General features: G+C 44.6%; 1 protein-coding gene across 1 annotated transcript in view; it reads left to right on the top strand.

The window, feature by feature from the left end:
• Nucleotides 1-20,097, top strand: part of LOC147702488 (maestro heat-like repeat-containing protein family member 1) — a 53,768-nt gene that overhangs the window by 11,957 nt on the left and 21,714 nt on the right. Inside the window, exons 3-4 of the mRNA XM_086929418.1 lie at nt 5,055-5,107; nt 16,737-16,844. Of these exons, the coding sequence (XP_086785544.1) occupies nt 5,055-5,107; nt 16,737-16,844 (161 nt within the window). The remainder of the gene's footprint in view (nt 1-5,054; nt 5,108-16,736; nt 16,845-20,097) is intronic.

Here is a 20,097-nt window from a genome sequence, read left to right as displayed (position 1 = left end):
AAGCCCAGCTGATGCGAGAGCCAAAGGAAACCGCCCCTCCCTTTGACATACTGAGAGAGACGCTGCCTTTTTCTCCAGCCGAGAAAATCCAGCTCCGGTGTTCCCAAGTCACCCTCGCGGGTTGCTGGGAGATCGAGTCCTGAGAAACGAGATACAAGACCTCCTTCATTCTATAACCAAGGTACGAAGCTGTGTAAAACCTTAGAGAGAATTCTTGAGTCAGATTCTTGGCAAAAAACCTAACTTAACTTAAAACTGCAACTTACTTACACCGTTCCCACGTATTAGGCTTAGGTTAGGTACACCGGGGTAGGCGTATCTTAGAAGCACCAGTTGAGTTCGTTAGTCAATGTTTTTATGTATGTATATATTTTATCCATTTTAAAGTATCATATGGTTAAGAAACCATATCAATGCTTTTACAGTATTATTTCATAATACTACTTTTACTGTACGCACTTTACTTTATGATAAGTATTGCAATTGTGGCAATTCATTTCTCTTGCATGAGAAAGATTGCTCAATAAAATAACACCTTTAATTGAAAACGCCCGTCTCTCTATTTCTCTGCACTCTGGTGAAATTAAGCATGCACGATTGACTGAGTGAAATAGTTGTCTATTGTTTTCACACGACTCTAGAGATGTACTATTTATTCTGAGGGAGAAAAGTTGTCATGTTTATGCGGTTGTCAGAAACTAATCTCTTCTTGACTAAATCAGGACTGTTAACCCTTTCCTGAACATTCGAGAAAGTTTCTAGTGACCTCTGAGCTAGCTGGCAAAACTAATTAAGTCTAACATAGTCAGTAGAGACCTAGATGACCTCAGTCCTACTTCTACACTGCTGTTTATGTTATTCCAATGCGCAGAGCCTATTGGGAATATAGGAACTACACTACAGGAGGAGATGCCAGATACATACCGAGATAAAAAAAAATGTTTTGGTCTCAAAAAGCTCACATTCTTATTATTGTCCATGGAACTAAATGAAAATAATATGTGTGTGGATGTGCTCCTTGTGAAAAAGCAGAACGCCATTGTTCACAGTGAAGGTAGCCAATGGCAGAAATGGCCCATGATGTATGTTGTAGAGGACAGAAGAGAATGTGAATGATAGGACACATTAGACCAGCAGATGAGGCGGTCTGGCTGAAGGCTTGTATAAGTAAGCAAAAAAAAAGAAATAGTCACAGTCTTTCTTTGTAGCTGGCCGATGCCATACTCCAATCCGAATGAGGCATTAACAGAAACGGAGTCAGCGAGCTTCTTGCAAGTTCTGGGTTACTTCTGCATATAACAGAAAGGCCATTGACACCACTGGTTTGCTGAAAAAATCAGTTTAATACAAAGCTTCTGCCATTTAGCGCTTTTTCTGTCAGACTCACCCTTGATCACATAAGTATGTGGCATCTTGATTTAGTGTTTTAAAGTACATATGTGCCAAACAATTCCATAAACATAGAAAAAAATATTTCTTCAGTATATCCAAGGTCACCATTATTTTATAGCACTTCCCGTTTTGGCAATATTTCTTTTATTTCAATTGTGACTCAGTAGCACCAACTCTTCTAATGACTAAACTTGAAACAAAGACCCCTGGTGACCTCAATACAGAAGAAATTTTGCAAACACATTTATAAATACCAAACACTCGCTCTGCATTTATATTAGAAGTAGGTATTAGTCAGGGTACATGGTAGGTTAGATTAGTCTACTCGGGCATAATGTTGTTTGTGTGATGACTAAGGCTGAACAGGGTATTTCACAGCAATTACAATGAAAGAAAATGTTAGAACTCTGGTACAACCATATGTTGCAGTTAAAAGTAATGTTTTAAATGTTGCATAATTGAATCCTTCTACGTGAGAAGTTCACATGGAGGAACATTTAGAAAAGTTGGTGATATTAAGTTGTTAGCAAATTGATTGATACATATTTCTGTAAGGTTAGACACCCTTGCTTTCTGAAAAACAAGATTCATATTTCTGCCTGTGTAGCAGATATCATGCAGAAGTGTTTTATTGTGTTTTTAAGTGAGATTTAATTGCAAATTATGTCACTTATGTGAATTAGTTGCGTAGTTCCTGCAAATCTAAAAAGGATCTGCACGTTTTAGACAACATAAACTAAAACCGCAGGTGGGGTCAATCTATCAGATTTTAAAAGGTATGAAACCGCCTTTTCAGCCAAGCAGGGAGCCCACTGGCTCGCACCCTCACCTGACTATACTCCAGTGTGGCTAGAAATTGAGAAAGAAATTCTAGATGGTATTGCCCCTAGCGCGGCTCTTTCGACAAATCTAAACAAACTAACCCACTCTAAATCAATATTTCATAATACAAAATCTGCTCTTCTGAAGTTTGACAGAATCCTAGAAAACACTATACGGGGCTCACAATGGGAATCCTTATGGAACAACCGTAACATATTGTACAAGGGTAAACCTCTACACAATGCGACAAAAAAGGCATACTGTTCCCATACCAACTGTTTGCGGGGTCATATCCTATTCCATTCAGTGACTTGCAAAACAAATACGATCTTGAACCAATAGAATTTTACAACTTTCTAAACGTAAAAACAGCATTGTCCAAAACCAAACTCTCCCTGACACCACCCTCCCTCCCACCATGCCTTGCCAGATTAAACAGACTGGGCCATCAGGTTTCCTTCCTCTATAGACTCAGTCGTCCCCAACAATCTAGCCTCACTGTCCCAATCACACAATTCTGGAATAATCTCTCGTCCAGGCCAATCACAGAAACAGAATGGACCAGTACATGGGTATCTTGCACGAGACACAAAATCAGCCCTACTCTATCCCAGACCAAATATTGGCTCCTTCATAAGGCCTTCTGGACTCCGGCTCGATTATTTGCACACAACATCAGCCCAGACGCCTTTTGCTGGAATTGCAAACGTGCAGAAGGTGATTTATCACACATTATCCTAGAATGCGACTGTGTAGCACCTTTTTGGGAGAAGATATTTGAGTTTCTCTCAAAACTATTCCACATTACACCAGCTAAAGATTCACCCAGGACCCTTCCCTTGACGCAGATGATAAGGCGTTACTTGATCTCCTACTTACAGCGGCGGTTAAGACAGTCCTTAGTAACTGGAAAGATACCTGCAAAGCCAACTTCGCAGGGTGGCTGATTTGGATAATCAGCTTACGTGGTGCCGATAATGTAGCACTCCAACAGACACCGTGGCGCCCTCCCACGAGAAAACTGTGGTCAACTCTTGACAACTATTTCACGACACATAAGCCACCTTAAACTGGTCCCACACCGTCCACGATCCATTAGCATGTGTTTGCAGACTCCCATCATTGTATTATTTATCATGGTGTGTTTTGATGAGTAAAATGATGTTTGAGTAAAATGACTGTGACTAAAATGTTGTTGAGTATAAGATATATGCACTACTACTTTCGACAAGATATCAGCTATGTACTTTTGTATTGACATTTTCTTTTTGATGTAAAGTAGCGTACTGTAATATTCGCCCGTGAAATTCTGACTCTAATTATGCTACTTGATCTACTCATTATATGTTCATGCTGAAACAACCAATAAAAACTTCTTTGAAATGAAAAAAGTATGTAGACCAGCTAGCTCACAGTGCCACTTTAAGCCCCACAACCTTACCAAGGAGATAATAGTTTTTGGCAACTATCGAACATGAGAACCCTGACCCCTCAGGGATCGTGGAAACAGTACAATACTTTTTGCTTGGTCACTTGTGCTCACTTTATCTCAGAGAGATACACAGAATAAATGGTGGGGGCGTTTTCAATAAGTATGTATTGAACCAGAGTCATTCTAGCATAAAATACATGTGCTGCAACAACCACAAGACAGAAACAGATATAGACGATTACAAGCACCAATAGAGTAAATAAAAGATAGCATTCTACCATTGTGCTAAAATAGTGAATATATGCAGGCATATAAATACATGAAGTTAATAGTGCGTACTCCTATGATGCAAACCCTAACTAGATGTACCTAAGTGTACCAAGCATGTACGTTGGTGTATAGCCAAGAACCCCATAGGAAAGAGCCAGACCCATTACCTGATGTGAGAAAGCAAAGGACCCCATCTTGGTCTCGAGAGGACAACCCGCGAGTAATGTCAGACGACTGTTAACTGGAGTGTCTGTAGGCAGGGACTTCAGCGTCTCGGTTTCAGCATGTCAGCATGGAATCTTTTTCTCTTCCGACTTCCCCAGCAAAGATGTGGTACTTATATACCCGAAAGGTACCCTCAGAGGTTCTACCTAGATGTGCCATGGTACTGTGGGCATGTCAGCCAAGGATGACGATAGTGATGACCCTTATACAGAGTTATTATGCAGAAGATTGTAATCATGCTGTGATACTAGGAATCCTCATGCATAAAAATTAGGCTATTTTTTTAGAAAACCACACAACATTTATGCAGCACCTAACTAGGTAAAAGGTCAGCGTCAGAACTGTTATGTAGAGCAAGGTAGGACAAATGTAGGTAAAAGCTTGTGCAACTACCTAGGACTATATTGGGGTACATTGGGTTTCATAGCAAATTAAGAAGTGTTATAAAATATTTTGGTCTTGAATATAATAACGGAGTATTTTTCTATGTGTATATAATTTTAGAGCACATATGCACTTTTTCTACTCTGAACCACAACAGCGATCCCCTATGTGATCAAGGATGCATCTGACAGCTGAAATGCTTATTGGCAGAAGCTCTGTAATAAACTGATTTACTGCAAACAAGTGGTGTGGCGACCTTTCTGTTATATAAGACAGGAAACCAGAATATATAAACCTAAAATTACAACCAGATATAAGGAGCATAGAGTGCTATCAAGGGCGCATGAACAACTAATGACCTTGAATTCAATTCCCAGGACAGGTTGCGCCAACAAACATATTTTGCACACTTTGAATTGTGTGAATCTACTTCTGCTAGTGCTTGGTATGTGAGCCCATTGCCTTTGTAATTTTGCTTGCTATTCACTTTTACTTACATATATTTATTTTTTCCCAACTACTATTTCAGCTTCAACGGAAAGAACCTTTGACTTGGCAAAGTGGAAATGCGCGCTTGTTTCAGTAAGGATGAATTGCTAATGAATGTCCACATGACGCTTGTCTCTTTGCTTTCCATAATTTCTCACTCAGCGTGAATATATGCAGATATTAAATTCACCCCATCATAGTGCTGTTCTGCTATGAGGTTGCAATATTCTCACCATATACCTATTATTTCTATGGATTATGATTGTTTCTATGACCTTGATTATGATTGGGCACAGAGGGGGAGCAGCTATACTCGGTACATAACATTTCCCTAATATGAAATATTTACCAGAAGCATTATAAACCTCATTGTCCCAAGTTGACACTCATAAAATTGAAAATTACATGCTTACGGCACCTAGTCCTGCATGTATCATAGTTTATCTGCATGTTTTACCCAGATAAATTACAGACTCTACAGTGATCATTGCGTTAGTCATAGATCTGACTGTTGCTGCACAGGGCTACAAATGTAGCCCCTTACTGGTAATCATTTCCTCCGACTCAAGTTCAAGTTCAAGAAGTCTTTATTCAAATGATTCTTCATAAAAGACATACATTACATAATATACATGAAATGTAAAATTTTTATAAAACAGAATAAAACCGTCTAAAACCATATTAAATTGATTATAAAGGCTTCTTATGAACAGGTATGAAAATTGCAAAATCACTTAAAAGATCCACAATATCACAAATTAGTACAGACTGCACAGGAGTAAGAAAACGTAAATTTTTTTTTGATAAACACCTAGGGAGCATTAATGAACCTGGTTCTAAGGATCCAGGCCCAACCTAGGTATTTTGCTACGCCTGTTACAATTAGAGGTGAAACATTTGATTTTAATATTCTACTGGCAGTGGCAGCCGAGCGCGTTCCCAGACTTCTGCAGACCGGGCTTAACCATTTGGCTCTAGGGGCAGCATACAAGGGGCAAACAAACAAAAAGTGATTTATGCATTCGCCTTGACCCGGTCACTTTGGACAGTGCCCAGTCCCACCGGAGCCCCACTTTTTGGTAAACTCCCTTAAAGTCAGTGAACCGCATCTAAGTTGATGGTATAGTTTACGGTCCAGGGGCTTTGTTATGGCATCCCAGTATTTCTCTAGAATGGGAACGTCTTTAATGGCCACAAATAATCTGGTAAGATTACTAGAGCCCAGTCTCGAATGTCTGTTTTGGACCACCCATTCCCAGTAGCATAATTTCAAAGCCTTTTTTGAGGGGAATGTTACTGTTGCAGGATCTAGCCACAGTTCGCCAAGCCCCATGGAGGTCAAAGTGGCTCTAAGGTCCTTAAACCAGGCTATATTGTCAGAACCCAGCCGCTCTCTAACCTCCAGACAGGCTTTTGCATAAAGATGGAGTTCCGGAGTTGTCCAGAGGCGACGCCAGAATGCTAGTGGACGAAACCTGGCCTGGTCCTCCACAGGCTGGAGCCCAAGATCGTACAGTAATGGGATCCTTCGTGTTGATTGTGGAAGACCCGTTGCCACCCTAAGAAATTTATTTTGAGCTATTCTCAGGGGATCCAGTTTACTATAGCCCCATAGTTCAGCCCCATATAAAACAGAGGGAAGAACCTTAGATCCATAGATTTTCACTAGCGGTGAGATTGGCCGAGTATGTGAACCTTTGTGCTCTTTGATCAGCGCTCCTCCTAACTGCGTGTGCTTAAGGGCCATGATATCAACCTGATGGGACCAATTTAGGTTTTCACTAAATGTTACTCCCAAATATGTAAACAGCTTCGTTTGCTCCAGGGGGGTACCCCCCATGGTAACCCTTGCTGAGATCGGTTTATTTCCTCTTAAAACCATAAACTTAGTTTTCGACACATTCACCTCGAGCTCATGTTCGCTGCAAAACAGTTCAAACCTCATCAGGGCCTGTTGAAGACCCTGTCTGGTCTGTGAGATTAGCAGAGTATCATCAGCGAACATGAGCAGGGGGATTTTCATTCTATCTAGTGAAGGAGCGTCGGTGGGATGGTTATCAAAGTACTTAATGACCCTGTTAATATATAAAGAAAATAGGTTGGGGGCTAAAACACAACCTTGCCTGACACCTTTGGCAACTGGAAACCTGTCCGTTACCTCCCCAGGTTTGCCCCAGCGTACTTGGGCATGAGTATGTGCATGTAGATTCATGAGAAGACGAACAAGGGGAGCTGGCAAACCCAGTTCTACTAAACAATTCCACATCCCAGCCCTCGGAACAAGATCAAAAGCAGACCTAAGATCCACGAAGGCCGCATAGAGGTTACCTTTTCCTAGGAATACTGTCTTCCAATAAAGAAGAATAAAACGGAAGGCCTGGTCTAAGGTACTCACATGAGTCCTAAAGCCAGCTTGGAGCGGAGTTAGAATGTTAAATTCCTCCATCCAGTCCTGAATCCTGCCAAGAACAAGACGGGCTGTGATTTTTTGCACCGCATCAATAAGGCTGATGGGCCTATAGTTGGAAGGAACCGACCGATCGCCTTTCTTGTTAATAGGCAGGATTTCCGCCCCTGCCCAGGACTCGGGAACCCTTGCTCCAGTAGCCAGGGCATTAGTCAGATGAACTAGATAGGGAACCCATAAATCCTGGTCTTGTAAGAATAGGTCAGCTGGAATACAATCGGACCGGGTGCCTTGCCCCTTGGAATGGATTGCAGGACTGCTTTGACTTCTCCACTTGTAAACTCAAGAGGATCGGCCGACACAGGACAAAAGATAAATTCCTGTGCGCTACTGCGCTACTACGGCACCTGAATTGTTCCTCAAAGAATTTTACCCATTGTTTTTGACCCACCGAAGCTGGGCTTGGGCGATCTTCCTGCGAAGAGCCCCATTTAAGTAAGTGCCAAAACCGTTGTAGATTCCTGGAGCTGGATGCTTCTGTCAGAGTAGCCCACCGTTCTTCATCCCAATTGGCCATGGCTGTATGTTTTGCAACGTTAAATGCCTTCCTACAGGACCTGATTAAAATAGGGTTCTTAAGCTTTAACGCATTAAACAGGTCTCCATGAGTCAAGCAGTGAATTGGAAATCAGAGATCTAATCATTTTGCGTGCATCAACGTCTACTGAAATTTTTGGCCAGCGGACCCTTCTCATGTCATTGGTAAGTGCAACTTCATCCTGAACTGGGTCGGGCATGCTTGTTAGTGGCCCAGAGAAGCTGTGATCCCTTAGTTCCGGCACCAGTGGATCGTGATCACTTTCCGGACGGGACTTAACCTCCATATCAACTACAACGGCCCACAATTCAACATCCATTAAAACATAATCAATACGGCTGCTAAATCTACCATTGCAAAAAGTGGGTCTGCCCGACCTGTCAGAACGCACTCTACCGTTTAGAGCACGCAAACCCTGATCCAGACACAACCCATTGATAAAAATAGCCGCTTGTGACCATTTTTCTATCGGGGCTAGCTCAAGCTGTGGAATCCCCCAGACCAGATCTTCAGCCTCAGTAATTAAGTCATCATCCACACTCAGAGGTTCAAAACAGGTATTGAAGTCACCCAAAACAATCTTATGACCCTCTAAGGATACACCACTTAAGAAGTCGTCCAAAACTATGAGTGTTGGGGAAACCCTTCCACCCTGAATACCCCTGATATATATGTTAATAAAAAGGATATTCAGTCCACTAGTGGATTTAATATTAACCATTAATATGTCGGGACTATCAATAGATATTTCCTCAGCTATCACACCCTCATACTGGTGTACCCAAACGGTCAGGCCACCCATAGCTCATCCTCTATGGCCTTTACTGGCAGATTTACTAAAATTCAAGTAGCCAGTAAGGAACAATGGTGAGAGTGCCCAGGTTTCTTGAAAAGACCATACATCGACTTGCTCCACAAAGTTCACCCAGTCCGGGATACACATGCGGGACTCGAGACCGGCTATGTTCCAACTTCCTAGCTTAAAACCACTTGGGCCTACCAAAACACTAGGATTTTCTTTAGGAGGGGAATAATCTACAATATGCAGCGGGGAGGCTGCATATTCAGAAACAACTCCACTCCTTGTATCATTGGTGCAAACCGGCCCTCCCTGTTTAACAGTCCCTACTACAACATCCTCTATAATTGAATCAATTTGTGGCGCCAAGTCTAAATCTAATAACTTATCCCCAATCCCACTCAAAGAAACAGAACACCCTTTAACTCTTAGAGTCGACTGGCCCAGTGGATCTTCAATATAGCATAAAGCCTTAACTGGGGTTTCAACAGAACCCGTACAATCTTTATTAACCTTCGGCACATAAGGTAGAGTAAGTGGTCAATCATTGTATTCCAACCCCGAAAGTGGTTCAAAAAGATTTCTCAGAGGAATGTTCCAGTAGGCATTCGATTGGGTGTAATTGCCTGGATTGTTTGGGTAGGGATTCGAACTATATGGCTGGCGAGAAAATTGGAAGGTTGGTGTAGGGGGATGTTCAAAAAAGCGAGGTTTTGGATTAACCCAGGTTGGTGTAGGGGGATGATCAAAAAAGCGAGGTTTTGGATTAACCCAGTTTGGGACTTGTTTGAAACTAATATAGTTTGGTTGAGGGTGAGGTCTAAACCGAGCCTCCAGGTTTGAAGGTGGACCATGGAAGCTAGGAGTGAAAGAAGACCGTTTAAAATAATTGGGAGCTTTTTTAGAGCGAGATTGGACGTGAGGATTAATCAAACTCTCTGGATAAAAATAACTAAGGTTCCGAGTGGAAATGCCCCCCACATTATTTCCCAGATACCAATCGCTAATAGGGACACAACTCTATGATCCTTAAAATTAATGATCACGATGTCTCCCTCTATGTCCTTAGGGCGAGGACCCACCCAATCACATCTTCTGACTGAAATAATGTCCCCATTAAGATGGGCAGGAAGGGGTCTATTGGTTTTCAGCCAGAAGATAACTTTGTTTTTCAAATTAGCGTTATTCTCCATATTTCCATTGGAAATTGGAGGGACACCCGTCAGAACAATGACAAAATTTGCTGAGTCTGGGGGTAGGTCTACTATATTCTTACGATGTAATTTATGTCTTTGAGTGGTACTACTGTGTTTAGGATCCCCTTGCTCAGCAGATTGTTTTTCTCCCAATGGGGTTGACTTGCTAGAAACTAACGTGAGCTTATCTTTAGCAAAGGTAATGGAACTCGATGGTTTAGATGACGGTTGGGGAGCATTAGATTTGTTGTTGCAAATGGAGTTGCTGTTTGTCTTGAGATGAATACTAGGACCGGCGGTGTTAACACTAGATTTTGATGATAAAGTAGGTTGAGTAATATTACTCATAGGGGGCAATTTGCAGCTGTAGCCATAATGCAATCCAATTTTTCTCCCAGAATCCTAACCCTCTCCAACAGGGTGAGCATAAATGATTTAAGGAGTTTCTCGAATATATCGATGCGCTCCTTATTGAACCCATTAACAGTATCTTGGAGGGGAATTACTGGGGGGTGAGTACCTGGGGGAACCTCTAACACCGGAGGTACCATAAAACCTGTAGTATGATTGGCTGGGGGCGAGGGAGAAGTCTGATTATTAGTTCTTTTTCTTTTGGCACCACCCTTTTTCCTCTTTTTCCTGGGAGGGGAGCACACAACCCTTTTGGGGTTCCTAACCTCAGGTCCAGTCTCTCTAATAGAGTGTGGCCGAATATTTTCACTAGGTCCAACACTATCCGGGGAGCGATTGGTAAGTGTTGAATGCAGGTTCGGCAATATAATCTCGGCAACAGGGGAGTTAAGATCAATAAGACTGGTAGAGACGATGGGATGACTACTAGTATTTCCCTCGCTGTTGGTTACAGAGTGGGGGAGGGAGGTATCAGGGGCCCGTAAAATGTTAGGGATTTGGTCGATACTAAATATATCAGCATCTCCAGCCACCCTCCCAGTACAGACAGTATCTTGTAGGGTGTTTAGGTCTGGTGCGGTGGACAGTGGTATATTTTTTAGGTGTTCTATGGAGCGTCGACGCTCCGCTCGTTTCTCGGCTAGTAACAACTCTTTGTCAATCGCCTGGTTTGCCTTCTCAAAATATTTATTGAGAAGCCAGAGAAATGATACACTGACACTAGGGGAAGTGGATTAGACATATCAATAACTGGTCAGAAGTGTAAATACCTTACAATAGCAAACACCAAGAGGACAGATCACCGGAAATTATTTAAAAATAGAGAACAGGGTACAAATGTCAGAGACCGGGCTCAGCCCAGCCTCCTTCAGCCCCTGACGGCCACAGACGGCCCCGCCCTTGTCCCGGGCTTCTCCCGGGCGCTTCAGCGCGCTCCCGCGCAGCGGGGTTAGATGGATTGATTTGTATAGTCAAGGTGAGAGGGGAGGAGCATGCAGGGAGAGCGGCCCAGGTGGTGACAATTGGGTCTGGCGGGCGCTCCTGGTACTTGCAGGCCTGCGCCCGCACTCGCTCGCAGCCCCGCACAACACAGTTACCACACAGAAGCTGAATGAACCTCCACACGAAGCGGGACCCGCGAAGCGGGTTCCGCAAGCAGTTTCTTCAAGATCAGGTGAGAGCAGGGAAATCTTCTGAGGCACTATATCCCAGCGTTAGCAGATCCGATTAGCGTCCCAACCATCAGCCAGGGGGAAAAGGTTTTAAATGAAATTGGTGGGGAGGAGCATGCAGGGAGAGCGGCCCAGGTGGTGACAATTGGGTCTGGCGGGCGCTCCTGGGACTTGCAGTCCTGCGCCCGCACTCGCTCGCAGCCCCGCACAACACAGTCACCACACAGAAGCTGAATGAACCTCCACACGAAGCGGGACCCGCGAAGCGGGTTCCGCGAGCAGTTTCTTCAAGATCAGGTGAGAGCAGGGAAATCTTCTGCAGCACTATATCCCAGCGTTAGCAGATCCGATTAGCGTCCTCCGACTCTTTTTGTCCCCCAGGGTAGTCATACTAGCACAACGTTCTTCTTTCCCTGGATTGTCACACGATTGAGTTAGAAGTTCGTGAGGCGGAAGCCAGGAACTAGAGGACAGTGATTTAATTCTGTGTTTTTATTGGACTGTGTTTTTAAAACGGGGTATATAACTTCTTAAATAATTACTTCCAGCCCCACGTACTGCACTCGCACCCCCCAAGGGTCAAGCAACTCCTGGAGGCCAATTTTGGGGCTCACTTGGACGCGTGATCTCTCTCGCGGGCGCACTTCCATGGGCGCCATCTTGGGTAAATGAGGTCGGCGGGCTAGTGTTGCGCCTGACACTTGCCTCACTCTACACATAGACCCTGCTCCTCGAGGACCCTTTGATTGAGTTAGAAGTTCGTGAGGCGGAAGCCGGGAACTAGAGGACAGTGATTTAATACTGTGTTTTTATTAGACTGTGTTTTTTAAATGGGGTAGAACGTTCTGTATGTAACTTCCTAAATAATTACTTCCAGCCCCACTTACTGCACTCTCTCCCCCCGATGGTCAAGCAACTCCAGGCGGCCGATTTTGGGGCTCACTTGGACACGTGATCTCTTTCGCGGGCGCACGTCCACGGGCGCCATCTTGGTTGAGTGAGGTCGGCGGGCTAGTGTTGCGCCTGACACTTGCCTCACTCTACAAAATGAACCATGCTACCCGTACGCACAGTGGACGAGCACAGCAGGCGCGCCAGAGGCAAGCCCGTCTGCGCCCGTCCGCGCCAGTCCGGGCCCAGGGCTCTGCACCATCCCCACCAGGACTCTCCAACCCCTGTCTTACTCCAGGGAATCTCTTTTGCAACTTAGGCAGACCCCTAATTCGCTCTGCACTCATACCATCACTTTGATGGGCCCCTCCACTCACTGCCCTAACTGTCCCTTTCAACTTGTGGAACAGGACCCCCGCCCCCCCCACGGGTCCCATTCAATATGGCCCTGCTTAACTTTAGATCCCTGCCCAAACACGCCCTTGAAATATACATGCTTCTCCAAGATTACAACCTTGAGGTCCTGTTCCTTACGCAAACATGGCTCTCACCTGACTCCAACCCTGACATCGTACGAGCCTTGCCCCCTGGCTACCTGATTCAGCGTCTGGATAGACTATCGGGGAAAGGAGGAGGAATAGCAATAATATATAAAGATCACCTGTCCTGCCGCTTCACCCATAGTCCGATTTCAGACTGTGAAAACGCTCTGTTCCTCATTCAAATCTTCCCCTGAGATCTCTGTCAGGGATCCTTGTCTACCGCCCGCCGGGCCCCTTAGGGCAATTCTATAGCTCCCTCTTAGAAGCCTCCCTCGCCCGAGCTAGCATTTCTCCTAATTTCATCATTCTAGGAGACCTAAATCTCCACTTCAACCTCTCTGACGACAAAGGGGCGTCTGAATTGGAACTTGACCACGCGGCATACCAACTCCATCTACTCAACGACCAACCCACCCAAGGGCCACCTCCTCGATCCCCTATTTTCGAACATCCCAGAACTCAAGGTGCAAAACCCCATCCCCCTCCCGTGGTCGGACCACTCCCTAATCCCGTTTAGTTGGCATATCCCGGTCTCCTATCGGCCCAAACTGGCCCCCAACACTCTTGAACGGCGCTGGTCGAAAATGGCCACAGAAGACTGGAGGCAACTCCTGGAACGTTTCCTTCCTACCCATGACCCCCTTACCCTCATAGCAGACACTAAGTTCTCCGCTTGGATCGAGAACTCTCTTGATATAATCCTTCCCAAGACCCCCGCTCACACCCTTGGAGGGAAGCCCAAGTCCCCCTGGTTCAATAATGAGCTCCGAATGCTAAAAAAACTCTGTAAAAAAAAATGAAAGAGCCTGGAGGAAAGAATTTGCCCCCCAAAAAAAGAGAGAATACAGTCAATCAATTCTAACCTATAAAAAGGCCCTCAAAGCATCTCAAGCTGCTTACTTTGAGGAAAAAATCAAAGCTTCCTCCAGCTTGTCCAAGGAAATCTTTCGTATAGTAAGCAAGCTTCTAAAAATCCCAGATCCCCCTTGCCCCCCCAGTTGACCCCCGTGGCGATTGCTGCAACGAGTTTGCTGAATTTTTCAATACGAAAATCCAAAACATATTAAAATCCCTCCCCCACCCCCTACAGGAGTTATCCCGCCAGAACCCCCCTTCAGCACAGTGCAACAAAATAGCCCCTGCCTAAACTCTTTCTCCCCTATCACAGAGGAGACCCTTCTCCCTATTTTTCTCTAAATCAAAAGTGGCTCTCCACTTGACCCAGCCCCATCCAATATTCTAAAACTAGTTGCCCCAACCATTCTGCCCCCCCTGGCCAAACTCATTAACACCTCCTTACTACAAGGCATCGTGCCCTCCGGTTGGAAAAGAGCCATAGTAAAACCCCTCCTAAAAAAAAACATCTCGACCCTGCTGAACTATGCAATTACCGACCCATCTCTTTACTGCCCATAGTTAGCAAAACTGCTGAAAATCTTGTCAACCAGCAGCTCTCAGCCTACCTGGAAACCAGCGGACTCCTACACCCGTCCCAGACGGGCTTTTCCCCGGGTCAGGGCACAGAAACCGCTATGATCGCGCTGGTGGAGGAGGTGAGAAAGATCCTCGATTCAGGAGGATCAGTGGCAGTGATCCTCCTGGATCTGAGTGCAGCCTTCGACACAGTAAATGACATCACTCTGATTCACCGGCTCAGGGAACTGAGAATCTCGGGGTCTGTGTTGTCCTGGCTGAAATCCTTCCTCCACAATCGGTCCTTTCAAGTCCTTGAAGGAAATTCTAAATCCCGTGTCACCACTTTACATTGTGGAGTCCCCCAGGGCTCCTCCCTCAGTCCCACCCTTTTTAACGTTTATATGTCCCCCTTGGAGAAAATAGTCACCCCCCACGGCGTTAAACTCGTGACGTACGCTGACGATACCCAGCTTGTTGTTTCCCTCAGCCAGCCTAACCGTCCCCCTGACAATCTTCACTCTTGTCTTCATGATATCTCACACTGGATGGACTGTTCACATCTTAAACTCAACAGTGACAAAACTGAGATACTGGTATTGGGCAACCGATCTCATTTCATTCCAAAAACGCTGTGGCCGCCTTGCATGGGCCCTGCCCCGGCCCCAAAACAATCTATCAAGAACCTGGTTATGTGGCTGGACCAGGACCTTACGTTCACTATCCAAGCCAGGAAGTCAGCAGGGGCCTGCTACGGCATCCTCCGGACTACTCGTAAAATTCTTCCCCTGCTTCCCCAAGACTCCAGGAAGCTCCTCATTCAGAGCCTCCTATTATCCAGACTGGACTATGGCAATGCTTTGTATCTAGGTGCCCCATAGAAAGTAATCGCCAAACTACAAGTTGTACAAAACTCCGCAGCTAGGCTTCTAACAAGTACCAACAGTAGGAGCTCTGCAAAACCGGCTTCACTGGCTGCCCATTCAGGAGCGAGTACACTTCAAATCCCTCTGCATGACTCACAAAATCCTTCATGGTAAGGGGCCCCATATCCTAAAAAATCTGATTAGTCCCCATGTAGTCCCTAGAAATCTACGTTCAGCCAACTCACATCTGGCTCACATACCTAGGATCGAAAAGGCCCGCACAGGGGGCCGCCTTTTTTCCTATACCGCCCCCAAGCTGTGGAATTCGCTGCCCCTGACTATGCACGCCGAACTCAACCTTCTCGCCTTTCGTAAGCTCCTGAAAACTTGGCTCTTCCCGTAACTTCTCACTCCCCCCTCTACTACCTCTTTCACCAGTGCTGGGACGCTCACGGGCAGCCATGCGCTTTATAAATCCTGCTTTCATTTCATCACTCTTCCCACTCTACCCACTGCTTTCCACATTATCAGTAAGTTCATATTCTGCAATCTGATTTGGCACATGACCCATGCTCCCTATCTTCATTTGAATTGTCACTCTGTCACTGTTGTATGTTTTGCCAGGTCATCACACTCCACTGAGCTTCTATTGTGCTCCTGAGATGCAATTTTATTTTCCTTGTGGTCAATCTTCACCCTTGTTAACACAAAATTTACATTCTGTCCTCATGCTGGAGACCTAAACATCTATGTGTTTGCATTCTGCTTCTAAGTATGTGATATATATTATTGCATAGTCCCCATGTGTTTTCTGTCTGTATGGCTGCACTGTTGCTCTTTTCACAATAATTTGTGGGCAGCATGATTTTGTTGCGTGTGTTTCTCTGTAAATCATGGCCACTGTCAAGGCCTCCTGTTTCTTCTGAGGGGAAACATCCTTTACAACGCAACTTTTACCACGCAGTGCCTTTACAACGCAACTTTTACAACGCAAACCATTACAACGCATTGCGCTGGGGGGCGCTCTAGGATAGGGAATAAGTTTAATTTACTATCCAACACCTTCCCTGGTGTCCACGGGGACTGGAGTTGAAATAGTAAATTAAACTATTCACTATCCAGCACCCCAAAGCGATATGCGTTGTAAAGGTTTTCGTTGTAAATACTGCGTTCTAAAGGCATGCGTGGTAAAAGCATGCGTTGTAACGTCATACATCCCTTCTGAGCACTGATATCACACCACACTATTTAAGCATTGCTGAATGTGTTCTCTGGTTCTTCTGTCCACATATAATTTCGTCATTACAGAGGTTGTTAGCTGAAGTTTGTTTAACCTTATCTTCTCAAAGTCACTGCAGACGTCAGCCTTGGATACTGCATTTATCTTTATATTACTGCATTAAAGTCTCTCACTGTTTTCCTTGCAGTTCCTAGGGACTATCCTAAAACAAGCCCCATGCAGAGAATGGCATGTCTCTTTTATGGAAGAACTCACCGTACAGATTGACAGTTTTGCCCATCAAGAGAATGAGGAGGTCAGTGCTTTCAAGGGTCAGTACTGAACCATTGGGGAAGTCAATTTAATACAAAGTCGGAGAAGGATAGAACTGTGTATTCCAATTGAACTGTGATTAGTAAAGTTAATTTTTATAATACGGGGTACAGAGCATTGGGCTTAGCCAGTTGGGAAAATCAGGTATGGTTCTCCCACTCCCTGGAAGGACTGGCCTACTAAGAATCAGATGGAGATGAACTACCTGAGGTAATCCTCTCCACCTGAATCATTAAAAGCCACCACATGTCAGGGCTATACTCGTTTCCCTTATGGATCTCCTTTAGCCAATCGGTAGTCTTCATGTTAGAGCCAATCCCCATTCAGGGGATGTGAGGCCATATTCATCCAAAAATCAGTGGAGGTATTGTTCCTATAAAAAAGCAAAGAAGAAAGGAAGGTGGGCAAAGATGGGGGAATATTAAGGATTATTTCTTGGTGCCCTCACACAACAGTGAGAATGTCATGCTTCATAGTGGGCTTGCTTCTCATAGGTCCTGCGCTGTAATGCCCTATGGGCCCCACGAAGGGTCACTTTAGTGGAGATCTTTTTATTTTTGCTGTCTGATGTGAATTGCTGCAAATTGCTGTCATTTTGAATGTGAGGGATGGAGTAAATGTGTACAGTGAAGGGAAGTGAGACTAAAACTATCTAAGAGATACCGAACTGAACTTTAATATGATGGTTCCCTTGGAATGATTACAAAAATATAATTTGGTTGGGGCTACTACAGGGGCGTGATGTACCCAAGAAGACTAAATCCGTGAGTGTGGTCAGGTAGACATGTTTCACGGCCAATGGCCTAAAAAGGTTCCACAATGATTCTTCAGAACCAGAAATATGGGGGGTAGTCCTACCCCACACCTAAAACATATGCTGCTAAGGTATTCCTTTAGCAGAAAATATCTGGTGCAAAATTTTTTGAATTGATCATCCAACCTAGAAAATAAGTGAAAAAATAAAGAAAACACTCAGTAACCAAATGTTTTGTATGTTTGGTTCAATGCGTCACCAGAATCGCTTTCCACCTCGCTGTATCATAGTGTCTCTAAAGGTAGACATGCGCATACATTTTTGGCGCTCATCAGTCACCAAAACGTGAAAGAAGTGAAAAACACAAAAGTACATATATAACAGAACAGGCAAGTGAACATGCATGGAACAGACAAAATAAACCAATCTGTGTTTGTGGTACTCAGCGTATCATAAGTGATTGGTTGTCCTTCATTGTGAGTGATGGGTCTTACCCTTTGGATCAATTAATTATGCCTCATTGGTCAAACTCTCCTAGGGTAGTGCTCAGCTGCTAACTGTGGAAAGAGCTATGATGGTCAGTAAAAAGAAATAGTAAATTAAGGGGACCCAAATGACTAAGTGTTAAAAGAAAAAGAAAAAACTGAAAGTTTATAAGATAAGCAACCACACTCACATGGTTTCTGCACGGAGAGCACAAGAGACCTACCCTCCTCTGCTCACCTGGCTCGAGACTGAGCAGAGGAGAAGACCTGTCATTGAAGGTACAGTCAATTGGAGCGATTGTTCCCCGGTGTGGTGTGGGCAGCAGCTGGAAGGAGTGATGACCTAGTTGGCAATGAGGAGAGGAGGGGAGGGGCGAGCTTGAGCCAAAAGAAGTGAGCCCCTCACGTGATGATGTAACAGAGGTATCATCCCTCAGTGGTACCCAACTCAGAGTGTGCAGTGGTTAAATGCTGGGAAACCCGGAGTCAACCATGGTTTTTGTAAGGTGGCGTCGAAGTAGTAAACTATGACAGTTGAATGTTTTGTTAATCAAGGGTGATGGTAAGAGAAAAGAATGGTAAACCTAAGTGCTCTCGCATATACAGTGATGGAGAGCAAATCAGGTGCACATAACTCCTAACCATCCCTCATAGTGGTATCTAGGCATATTGGCATCTGTGTTCATTTTGTAAATCTAGGCCACCTTATGTAATAAGTAACACGGTTGGCCAAGTGGTCTATTCCCAATGGATTAGGATGCTTGGAGAGCACTATTGGGGAATGTCGAATGAGGAGAAGAGGGAAGAGAAAAGGTAGGCTGGAGCCAATAGGAGCAAGCCCCTCATGTGCTTGTGTAGCAAAAGTATCATCCCTCAGTGGTGGCTATCTTGGAGTGTGTAGCGGTCAAATGCAGGTCGGCCCAAAGTTGTCAATGGTATTAGTAAGGCGGCATCTAAAACAGTAGACTAAGACAGTTAAATGGTTTCTTATTGGAGGGTACCACCTCATTGGTATCAACAGACTCATTCGTGTTACTGAAGAAGAGACCAATGCCAAGACGCAAAATGCTTAGCATAAGCACTGCTTAATGTGGTGTCTGGGACTCCAAAGCAGGGCATTCCATATGTGACATGGTGTCAATGGTGATATGGTATATCAGGTCCCATGTATGAAGAGAATATCAATCCAGCCATAGTAAGAGATTATCTGATTTCACAGGGGACTGAATTACACCTCACACTAGAGGATTTAATCGTTCAGACCTTTGCTGTTGGTGGAGACGCGGAAAATCCACCCTTGCTCCCTTCTGAAAAGGTTTAAAGGGCTCCATGAATTAGTAGCTTTCACAATTATCTGCCGAAGGTCATCTGGAGAATGGTTGAAGTTGCAAAAGTGATGGCACATTTTATTTTTGTAGTGCTGTGTCTGTAGTATATGTTGCTCTAATGCTCCATTATTCTTGGTTCAATAGCGCTCGTGGTCATTCCTGTGTAATGAAGGCCAGAAACGCAGGTGATCAGGTAACCACAGTTTTTTGTATTGCAGTTACAGTGACTTTTCTGTTTCCAGGTGAATTGGGGACCCAACCTGAATTCTTAGGAATGTTTATTCAGTGGGCATACCCCGTAGGACCCACAGGGATAGTGCCCTGTGACAGGTGGTAAGGCCCATAAGGTGTTCTGCATGTGGGACTGTTGAATATGTGGTCTGATGTTTACCAGGAGGTCCTTCAGTTTCTGGGTACACTTAAAAGCAAATCATGGCTGTGGAATCTCAAGGGGCATAGTGCGTCATCACTCCTTCCCACGGTCGCATGCACCCCACCCAAGGATAATCACTACAATTACCTTAAAAGATGGGTCTTCTCCCCTGCTCAGTCTAAATCCAGATGAACAGAGGATGGTAGGTCTCTTGCGCTGTCTGCACAGAAATCACATGAGTATGATTACATCTCTTGAAAACTCTCTGTTTTTCTTTTTTTTCACCCCAAGGCAAT

This window comes from Lissotriton vulgaris, chromosome 7, assembly GCF_964263255.1.
Source record: "Lissotriton vulgaris chromosome 7, aLisVul1.2, whole genome shotgun sequence".
Classification (NCBI taxonomy): domain Eukaryota; kingdom Metazoa; phylum Chordata; class Amphibia; order Caudata; family Salamandridae; genus Lissotriton; species Lissotriton vulgaris.
This window is presented reverse-complemented; position numbering and strand designations above follow the sequence as displayed.